At 41.6% G+C, this 11,438-nt stretch overlaps 1 protein-coding gene across 1 annotated transcript in view; it reads right to left on the bottom strand.

Moving 5' to 3' along the window:
* Positions 1-5,710, bottom strand: part of CCDC7 (coiled-coil domain containing 7) — a 234,359-nt gene extending 228,649 nt beyond the window's left edge. The window contains exon 1 of the mRNA XM_087947956.1: positions 5,470-5,710. Coding sequence (XP_087804082.1) covers positions 5,470-5,697 — 228 coding nt within the window. The 5' untranslated portion in view covers positions 5,698-5,710. The remainder of the gene's footprint in view (positions 1-5,469) is intronic.
* Between the last annotated feature and the right edge of the window lie 5,728 nt (positions 5,711-11,438).

The following is an 11,438-nucleotide window of genomic DNA, read 5'->3' on the forward strand; positions in this document are numbered from 1 at the left end:
CCTTCTGCTCCCAGTGCTGGGAACCATGCAAAAAACCTTGGGAGCTGTGAGTTCTCTGGAGATGCAAAGAGATCCAGAATCAGATTGCTGAACCGTTCCGTCATCTCCTGGAACAGACTGGGATGCAGTCGCCATTCCGACTGGTCGACTGTGGCCCTGCTCAACCAGTCTGCTTGCACATTGGAAACTCCCAGATGTTTTCTGCTCGCAGGGACAACAGGTGTCTCTCGCCCACCTGCACAAACCGAGTCACCTCCTGCATTAGAGATCTGGAGTGAGTGCCCTCCTGCCGGTTTACGTGGGCCTTGGTGGCCACATTGTCTGTGAGGAGACAAACCTGTCTCCCATCACCTCCTGCCTTAGATCCTTGAGAGTTAAGCAGGCAGCCCTGAGCTCTAGCCAATTTATGTTGTGGGCGAGCTCCTCCCATGACCACCTAACCATACAGACTGGCGCCGATGGTGATGGTAATCCTCTGTGCAAACAACCCTGATCCATGGCTCAGGATTGCCACCAATGGAGAGAAAGAAAAACTAGCAAGGGGATGTGAACCCTCCTTGGTGAGTCACCCCTGCCCGCGTTCTGGTAGGGGAGCAGGAACCACTGCAGGGTTCGGGCATGGAAGCGGGCCCTGGGATGATCCCAATGCACGATATCAACTTGCCGAGAACTTGACACAGCAAGATGATAGGCGCCTCTCTGTCAGACAGGATCTGTGATGTGACATCCCTTATACTGTCTCAACGCTCCTGTGAGAGAAAGACCTGGCCGGTTAAAGTGTGTATGATAGTCCCCAAATGCAAGAGATGCTACTAGGTAGCATTTGTCCAGGTTTATCGAGAACCCATGCTCTTGAAGGATCCTGATTGTCGACATCATATCCTCCTCCACCTGAGGTCTGGAAGAGGATGCTATCAGGATGTCATCCAAATAGCATAGGATCCGTATGGGTAAGGATCTGAGGTATGCCGCTACGGCCGCCAGGAGCTTGATAAAATCTGTGGGGCTGATGACAGGTCGAACGGGAGAGCCCTGTATTGAAAATGGTGGCCACCATAGCAAAACCTCAGGAACTGACAGTGGTTGGGGTCTATGGGCACATGGAGGTAGGCCTCTGTCGGGTCTACTGAAGCCAAAAATATCTCCCTCCCGCAGGTCCTGAAGGATAGAGTGGAGGGAGTGCACCTTGAATCTTCGGTAGATTAGATGCCTGTTGAGCCCTTTCAAGTTGAGGATTGCTCGTCACCCCCGAGGCCTTTGGAATCACAAACCAAATTGAATAGAACCTCTGTCTCTCCTGGTCTCCAGGAACTGGATGGATGGACCGAATGTCCAGCAGATAGTGGGTTGCCGATTCCATGAGATCCCTCTTTGAGGGGTCCCTTGAGACGGGGCAGCACACAAAGGCACTAGTGAGGGAGGAAAGAAACTCCCAAGAGAGACCTGACCATAAAGTTGTCAGGATCCAAGTGTCTGTTGTGATCTGTTCCCACCTCTGCCAGAACAGTCCCAGACGGCCCCCTGTGGGAGAGGAAGCTTGGGTGTCACTTGTTGCATCTAAAAGGTCTGTTGGAACCCCAAAAGGATCTTCTGTCATCTTGCCTCTGATGCCCTCTGGCGGCAAAGGCCGGTCTATCGGCCTGAAATGAGGATCTTTGGAAGAAGGGCCTACTTTGGTGGGGAAAGCTTGCCCCAGCTTCCCCCTGTTTAAAGGAAGGCTTTCTGTAGTAGGGTGGAGACCTGTAATCAAAACGCTTCCCCTGGGAGGGTAGGATCTTTCACTTGTCCCTGGTTTCCATCGAAAAAAGGGATCCAGGGCCTTCCCAAAAAGTCTCTCTCCCTTGAAGGGAGCAAATGCCAGCTTCCATTTGTTTCTGGAGTCCATCTGCCAGTTTCTTAGCCAGATGAGTCTACGTGCTGTTACAGATGAGGCCATGGCTCTAGAAAAAGTTTTAGCTGACATGAGGGTGGCATTAGCTGTTGATTGAGCTGTGGCTATTATCTTATTTAAGTCCTGATGCACCCTGAGGTCCTCAGGTGGGATTCTACCCTGCAGCTGCCGCAGCCACCCATTAAATAAGGTAGACTCAGACCCACTAGGGTGAGTGTACCCCCCAGGGGAAACTCCTGCTGCTTTTTAATCACATTCATAAATGTCTGGGGCACAGGTACAGCGTCCACCACAGATGCTTTCTCCATGAATATGTAATCTTTCTGATCCTCCCCCTCTGGGGGAAGAGCCCAGTGACTTTGTCCCTTTTTTAAAGATGAGCTGTGCTCTTAGCCTTAACCAGCAGAGTCTTGGAGAGAGCCAGCTGGAAAAGGTCCTTAAAGGAGGGGGGCCCTGCGACCTCTGACTCCCCATCCGAAAAACCCTCTCTGGAAGGAGGTCCCTCTTGGAAACATAAGACTGGCTTCTTTCCGAAGGGTGTGCAGAACTATTTCTGAAGTAGATCGGCTGTTCTGCAGAAGCCTGCCCCTGCCCCTGAGGAACGCCTCTGTTGGTGTCCAAACCAGGCAGCTGGCGCAGCTGGTTGACTTAAGCCTGAAATTCTTGTCTAATTGTTTGGGAGATCCAGGCTCTCATGAAGGATGGCATCTCTTGCCTTTGGGTCTCCTCAGGCCGCAACCCAGCCACTATAGGATAAAGGTGGCTTTTTTATTTTCAGGCGCAGGTCTGGTTCTGCTGGAGGCTTGGCTTCCAGGTACAGCAATCAAAAATCCTTGTGGTGGCTCAGAATTATAATGAGTGGCTTTTGCCTTGATTTGAAGGTTTCCCTGCAAATCCTGAGTACTTGAGCCACCAGGATATCAGGCAGTCAAATATTGTCTATCTGCCAATTGGTTTTGCTGCCTGCCATCTTGTGGGAGCAGAGGAGAGATGACCCTGTTTTCAGCAATCTTGGAGTCTCTCACTGCCTTATCAAACTTCTTATCTAGGGCTTTTTGTCTATGCCTGGCCTGCATATCCTCTGCCCTAGAGGGTCTTTTAGGGGCTAGGGTCCTAGCTCTGATCCTAGCTGCTGCTTCTAGCCCCGCAGACCTGGATTTAGTTGATCTCCTTACTCTGGTGAGGAGCTGATAATTCTTGGCCAGCTCCCCTGGTGGCCATTTTGAGCCTGCCAAAAATAATTGTCATTGACAGGGAGAAAGAAAAGGAAAAAGGGGGCAAAAGAAAAATAAAAGCAAAATTTATTTGATCTAAAGCTGTCTGCTTTGGTCACAGCAGCTGCCCACCACTTCAGGAGGTTAGTGCAACTCAGAAGTGGTGAGCACAGCTCCGCAATTTAAGGCAAGAGTCAAAGCAAAAACGGAAAAAAATGGCTGACTCTTTAAAATTGCTACAAGCCCTGACAGATCAGAGGCTTGTTGAGTCAGTGCTGGCTGCACCACAATCAATTTGGCAGTCTCAAGTGTCTCACAGCTGCCACAGTGCTCTGGTGACTGGACAGGGGCTCAGGATTCAATCCAGCTGTCCAGTACCCCCCCCCAAGGGACAATCCTGAAGACAAACTGCAGAATTGTCCCGAAATGTCTGAAATGGCCGCCAATATCAAAAAGGGGCAGAAGCGCCTTGCCGTTTTTGCGGCTAGCACAGATCAATAAGAACGGACCAGGAGAAAGTGCATTGAATAAGACACTGACTCCCACGCCCCCAGCCCGGGCCACACGGGCTCTCAGGGTCACCTCCAACCAAATTTACAATCACAATTCCAAAAACCAGTCTACCAGCAAAGAATTTTTTTTAAAGGCAGTCAAAAAAAAACACGTGAAAAACAAAAGTGCTAACCAGCAAGCCGGCTAGCTGTCAAACCTGCTCTAAGCCACTCGAAGAGGGGAAAAAAAACTCAACCCAGGGGTGAAGATTCTTCTACAATCTTAACTATTCAGAGCCCTTAAAGGGTGGTCTGAACACGCTGAGTGAAGAACTGGGGACCATTACCAGGGGGTGTAACTCGGTCTGCAGAGCTATGAGACTAGAGACTACCCATCTTGGATTCTCCCATCTTGGAGAATGTGTTCATCTTTTATAATGTGACCTTTTTAAATATACAGATAATCCTCAACTTATGACCTTAATGGAACCTGCCCATTACAGTCACATGTCATGGTGGCTGTTAAGTGAAGCATCTCATTTAACAACCCCCTATTCCTGCTTTTCCCAATGCTATCATTAAACAAATGTGTGGGTCATTAGATGGAACATGGGGTGCCACGGGGGTGGAAGGAGATCCTTGGAGGCCTGACCTTGCCCAGACCTTACCACACTCCTGCAAACCTCTCTAGGCCTTCTAAGGCTTCCTCATGTCTGAGGCACCCTGTGCCCTACTTCAGTGGTGGGATTCAAAAAAATTTACTACCTGTTCTCTGATTGTGACTTGGTGGGCATGGCTTGATGGGCGTGGCAGGGGAAGGATACTGTAAAATCTCCATTCCTACCCCACTAACCTGATTTCCAGCTCCATTCTCCTGTGTAGGGCAACCAAAGAAGACCCAGCCCGATCATCTGGGACTTGGGAGGCAGAGAATAAATGGTGGCAGGGCCAATCAGAGGTGGTATTTGTCGGTTCTCCAAACTACTCAAAATTTCTGCTACCACTTCTCCAGAACTTGCCAGAAGCTGCTGAATACCACCTCTGCTCTGCTTCCTGGACCTCAGGGTTCCACAGGCCTAAGCCTGCTCCCAAGCTGGCTATTCATGAAAGCAACATTGCCTAAAGCCAGTCAACAGAAGCAACCAGCACATGAGAGGCAGTTACAACCTGTAGGCCAAGGCCTATTTCACATCTGGCAATCCAAGGGCCTTCCCAAATCTTCCTCTGTCCCTGAGGATTCTCTGAGCCTTGTCCTGCTCCCAAGCTCATTATTTAGCCAGACAATGCAGCAAGAATCTGGTCAGTAGAAGTGGCTGACACGTGGAGAATAGTTATAGCATGTACATTGATGCTTACTTTAAATCCAGCCACCCAAAAAACTTGCATGATTCAGCCCACTATTCACTCAATTCCAGGGCCAAGCAGCATCCAATTTACCTTTATATATTTTGCAGATGAGCTTGGCCAATGCTATATGATGCTCAATTTTCTTGTAGAAGCATCCAGCCTCATGGCAATTTCATGCTCTTCTCCTAGCAAGTAGTATTTCTTGCGAGACTATAGGACAAATGTTTTTCCTGTTTTTTAAGGAGACTTCACAAACTCCACAAATAAATGTAGCCTCCTTAGAATCATAATCTTTTGTTTAGCTATTCTGAATAACACATTTATCTAAATACATGTTTCTCTGATATTTAATTCCCTTAAGTTCCTTGAAAAAGTACACTAATTTTCAAAAAGGTATCTATTTACAGAGTTGTAATTGCAAGTAAAGTAAGATGCTGTAGTATTAGGTACTTTCACGCCTTTGATTCAATTACATACAAAAAAGTGATAAAAATTAAATAATAAACACTGTTAATGATTAGCCTACCTCATTTAGATGTTTTGTAATATTTCTAAGCATATCCATCTCATCAAACATTCTGTCTTTATTTCCTGAAGTAAGACCCAGAGAATACTGCGTGATGGTTTCTTTGGGAACTGCAGGCATTAAAACCATTGGGTTAGCTTCATATCTGCTCTGTTTTCCTCCTTTATTCCTTGTTCCTGGAGATGAGTTGTCAATTGTCTTTTGTTTTAATTGTTTTGTTGCATTCATTGCGTTGGTTATATAATCTTTTCAAAAATAAATAATCAATATTTCATTCCAAGCTTTGAAAAAAATGTAATACATAATAAAACAATATATTTTTCACCTTAAAAACTATCCCAATAAATTTTCTATGTTCCAAAAAGTTTAACCTATCCTACCTTTAGCATACCATCTCTTTCAATATCTTTGTTTTCAGTTTTCAAGCTGTATGAACAACCCTTTATAACCTAGTGGTTAACATATTGGTTATATTAATTTCACTCCTAGAGAGCCAATACTGTAATGGTTAGGATGCTGGACTAGGAGTGGGAAAAATCAAGTTCTAATTATCTGTTAGGCATGGAATACAACTAAATAACCTTGGACCAGTCATTCTCTCACAGCTATAATCAGAATCATTCTGAAAAGCCAGCTAAGAACTAAACCTCTCATTACATCAGGCATTAATAGTTTTTCTATTTAAACTAGATGAACAAAATGCAGAAATGTGACCCTGCAGCGAAATAAATATATGCATGCATGCATGCATACATACGTACATATACAAATACACATGCAGAAAGTTCTAAATGCTGACAACGTATTTTTTCTGTAATTAAATAAAAGTAGAATATAAATAAGTTTCACATTATATTGAATATATCGAATTAGCACTCTCCAAAGGCAAGAAAATTCTCCAGATATACAAAATCCAACAGTAGGATCAAAAAAGGGTATAAAAATAGGGGGCGGGACCAGCTGTCAGAGTGAGTGGCTGTATGGACAGATATCTCCATCCTACATAACTGCTAATCCGGCATCCACAGGACTCTTCGGGGCCGAAGGTAGTCTCAGATGGACAGCCAAAGGTGGAGATGCCCCATTGATCGTTTGCGAGCGGCAGCCCGCAGTGGGAAATGGGAGAATACCCAAAGTGAGTGGACTCGGAAGAAGGTGCCCAGCTATGGCCAACTGGAGGATCTGACAGCAGGGATGAAAAAAGCGATGACCTAGTAGAACGACGGTGGACCAAATTTGACAATAAGATTCCCAGGCTTGTAAGTGAAGTGGAGAGAGGAAGCACTTAACTAAAATGCGAAGCAGTGTCTGGCGAAAGGAGTAAGCCCTAGATAAATGGAAGAAGCGGCGAGTGATCGGTGGGCAGAAGAAATTGTAAAGAGGGAAAAGCCAGGATATCAGCTGCCAGTGGAAAGCTGTAAACCCCCACAGTGGTAAAAAAAAATTGTGGGCGGAAAACAGAGCTACTGTGCTGCAGAGAGGGATCGTAAGAAGAAGATTAGGGCTAAGAACAGACAGTTCTGAACAAGTGGAGAATTGAATGATTTAACTAAGAGGCATAATGGAGTCTCCCTGAGGGAAATGACATTGTATTTTTAGACTGTGAGATTTAGATAAATGTGACACCTGCTGGCCACAGAAGAAAAAGATCAAAGGAAACATTACTGAAAATGAAAAGAAAAGGTTTCTTTTTTGGACAATACTGGACTATAATGGACCTAAATATTGGATTATAAAGGTTTTGGAACAACTGGAATACTTCTGAAGTGGTGAATTTACTAAACCTTGAATTACCAATTATTGTTATATACTTTAAAATTGTCATTATAGATTAATTCAATAATTACAAATTAATTAATAGTATCATATAGATTATGTTTTGCACATAACACATTATTGTTATATAATACTACCATTATAGTGATTTTCCGTATTATACTTGTTAGCATTGCCTGTCGCAGTATCTAAGTTGCCATAATCAATTAACTACAATAAGTGGATACAAGTGAATATTATTATTTTCATTTACTATTGCCATTATTGATTTATTATTTATGGTTAAAACCTTTTTTAAACTCTTTTTAAAGTATAATATTCTTATAAAATTTTATAAGAATTTTAAAGGGCTTTGGTGCTATATATCATTAATGGTAAGAAATAGAGTCGATAAGTAAAAGATATTATAAAGAGAAATTGATAAAACCACTGTGAAAGTAAATCCCAAAGATCAACCAATCAACTGAAGGCCTCTGGGGGGGGGTTAATCAGATTAATAGAAATAGAGGTTATATTGACACATCAATACATATATAGTGATTTAGGATAAGATATAATTGAGAGAATAAACTCTGGAGGGTACAGAGGTGAAAGTAAGAAGTGGAAACTATCGCTAAATAGTAACTTTCTGAAGAAATTGTTAAAAAGCACAACGAACCTAACAAAAATAGGCGCAGGAAAGAAAACCACCTTGCAGACATCGACGGCATCCAGTCCCTCTACTCAAAAATCTATAGAGGACATGCTACAGAGAGAACAATCAAATTTGTTTAAAGATCTTTAAGCAATGCTAAAAAATATGCAAGAGACGATGAATAAAAACTACGCAGAGATGAAAAGAGAGATTGGCAAGGTGAGAAATGACACAGGGGAACTTAAAGAGAGAATACAGATAATGGATGGAACATTTGAAGCTTTCCAGCAGCAAATAACCAAAAATGAACAGAAACTGATGGAAATGGAACAAAGAATGGAAAAGGAAGAAAGGGAAGTTGAGGAAATAAATGAAAAACTAATTCTGGCCAACAAAGAGTTGGAAGTGACAGTGATCTTTCTCGAAGCCGAGAGAGCGGCCCACTACTTGCATTTCCAGAATATCACAAAAGAAAAGGGAGAAGATCTACCTGATACAATGGCAGATCTTCTAAGCAGGAGCTCTCAGAATGGAGAAAGAAGAAATGATTTTGGAAATGGATGAGATTTACAGGGTGCAAACTAATTATGGAAGGAGACACAATCTCCCAAAATAAGTCCATATTAAGTTCATCAAAAAATCAATTAGGGAGGAAATTCTATATAGAATGACAGACAAGCAGCTAGAATATAGAGGCAAACAGATAATCATTTTGAAGCAGGTACCAAAAGGGATGAGGAACTTGGGAAGAAATTACCAATTCCTGACGTCAAGATTGAATAGGCACAGCATGAACTTTAGGTGGTTGACACCTGAGGGTATCATGGTGACGTGGCACGACAGGAGATACAGACTTGGCACAGTTGAGAAAGCTGAGGAATTCTACAAACAGCATTTCAACAATGAAGAAGAATCAAGAGACAAAGAAGAAGAATATGACACAATAAAATGAAAGGGAAAGATTATAAACTCTGGATAAAGGGAAGAGGAGAAAGAGAAAGAGTAGAGAATGATGAAAGAAGAATCGAAGAGCCCAAAGAAATCAGAGCAACCAGAAGCACGAGACCAAGGCATAAGTAAAATAATGGGAGAAGAATTTAAGATTTGGTCAATGAATATCAACGGACTAAATTCTCCAAAAAGACAATTTTTTAAGAATAAACTAAAATGCCAAAAGATGGATATAATAGTGCTCCAGGAAACCCATATAAAAGATAGCCAAAGATATCTACTAGAACAACCAAAACTAGGGAATTTATTTGCATCAACAGAAAAAGAAAGGGGTAGTGCTATACGTTAAAGACATGGTCCCTGCCAAACAAATATATAGTGACAAAGAAGGGAGAATATTAATAGTTGACATTATAATAAACCACAAAAAATAATGAAAGTTGAAATTTATGCCCCCAATGGAGCCCAAGAAAAATTCTATAAAAGTTTACATAATATAATTTGAGACATAGAATATGATTTGTATTATATATAAGACTTTAACACTATCGTTGACAAAAATGGAACTATAAATGTAATGCCACAAGAAATAGAAGACTTTTACCAAGAACTTTTTTTGAAATGGCCACAATCTAAAGATACAGGATACCTGGAGAGAGAGGAATACGGAGAAAAGTAAATTTACATACTACTAAAATAGACACAAGTCGTGGTCCAGAATAGATATAGTGTGGATCTCGAAGGAGATGGACTCAGAAATCAAAGAAGTTGATATTGAGATAAACCTTTGGGTGGACCACAATCCTATGAAACTCTACTGGAAAGGGCATAAGAGAACATCAATGGACTTTTCAACTATCAATCTTAAAGGATAAGAATTTTAGACTAAGATCGGAGAAATAATTAGGCTTCTTTTTTAAAGAGAATAAACAGGAGGACACATCCCTCCAAAACCTCTGGGACACAGAAAAGGCATATACAAGAGGAGTGGCAATAGCATACATGGACAACAAAAACAAGAAGAAACAATTACAGAAAACTCTAGAAGACAAATTTAAAAGTCTGGAGACAACAATACAGAAAGAACCACAAAATAAAAGTGTTAAAAATCAAATGCATATAATCAAACACAAACTTTATCTTCTTGAAAAAGATGCCCAAGCCCAAAAATTAAAACAAACAAAACAGATTTTTTTTTTGAAAATGTGAATAAACTAGAGAGATGGTTAGCACATAAATTGAAGAGATTAAAGGAAAAAAGATGGATCACTAAACTACAGGATGAAGATGAAAGGATATGCTATCAGGAAGATGCAAAGAAGAACATCGCCCAGACATTCTATGAGAAATTGTACAATGAAAATGATGGGCATATAGAAGAGAAAATATTGGCATGTTTAAAGAAATCAGATATACTCAAAATTATGGAAAAAACAAAATTATGCTGAATGAGGAAATTAAAATGGCAGAACTTATTAAGGCAATCAATAAACAAAACAACAAAGCACCAGGCCCAGACGGCATCCCGTCAGAACTATATAAAGATCACCAAAACATTCTGGGCCAACCATTATTAGAAGTCTTCAATGCAGTTTTAGAGGAGGCAAAAATTCCACAATCATGGACCAAAGCTAATATCACATTGATACACAAAGAAAATTCGGATCTATCACTGATTAAAAATTATAGACCGATATCTCTTTTGAACATAAGATATAAGATATTTGCAATGATCACAATCAAGAGGTTAAAAAGATTTTTAAATGAATTCATTGATAGAGATCAAAATGGCTTCTTCCCTAGAAGACAAATTAAACACAATATAAGAATGATACTAGACATTCTAGAATTCTATGAAGTTCATAGGGACAACAGGTGTCTTTCCTCTTTTTAGATGCCCAAAAAGCTTTTGATAATGTTAAATGGTCATTTTTAGTTTATTTTTTATTGTCATTGCACCTCATACAATGAAATCAAACACCATCTTCAGTGCACATCATGACCATGACCATGAAAATAAACACAAACACACGTCCTTCACCCTTCACACATTGAACCAAAAATCCCCGACACTATACCAACACTGCACTACACAGCAGAATTCAAAAGAGACACTGCCCTGGAATAGAAGCTGTTTTTCAGCTTATTTGTCCTTGTTTTTATAATTCTGTACTGTCTGCCAGATGATAATAGTTCAAAAAAAAGGGTTCCCAGGATGAGATGGATCTTTGAGAATGTTTTGAACTTTCTTAAGGCAGTGGGAGCTATAAAGCTCTTCCAAAGAGTGGAGAAGGCAAATGATCTTCTGGGCAATGACATTAACCCTCTGGAGTGCTTTCCTATATGCCACCGTGCAATTTGCAAACCATACAGAGGTGCAGAATGTTAAAATGCTCTCTATGGTGCAGCAGTAGAAGGTCAACAGCAGTTTTCCATCCAGTTTTTGTTTCCTGAGAAGTCTCAGGTAGTATAATCTCTGCTGGGTCCTTTTGACCAGGGCTGCAATGTCTCCATTGATAAGCAAGGGCTGGGTGTCTGATCTGTTCCTTCTATAATCCACTATAAGATCCTTGATCTTATTGGTGTTGAGGACCAAGTTATTGTCTCC

This window comes from Notechis scutatus, chromosome Z (genome assembly GCF_049901735.1).
Source record: "Notechis scutatus isolate UNSWTSFEM ecotype Mainland chromosome Z, rNotScu1.2, whole genome shotgun sequence".
Lineage (NCBI taxonomy): Eukaryota > Metazoa > Chordata > Lepidosauria > Squamata > Elapidae > Notechis > Notechis scutatus.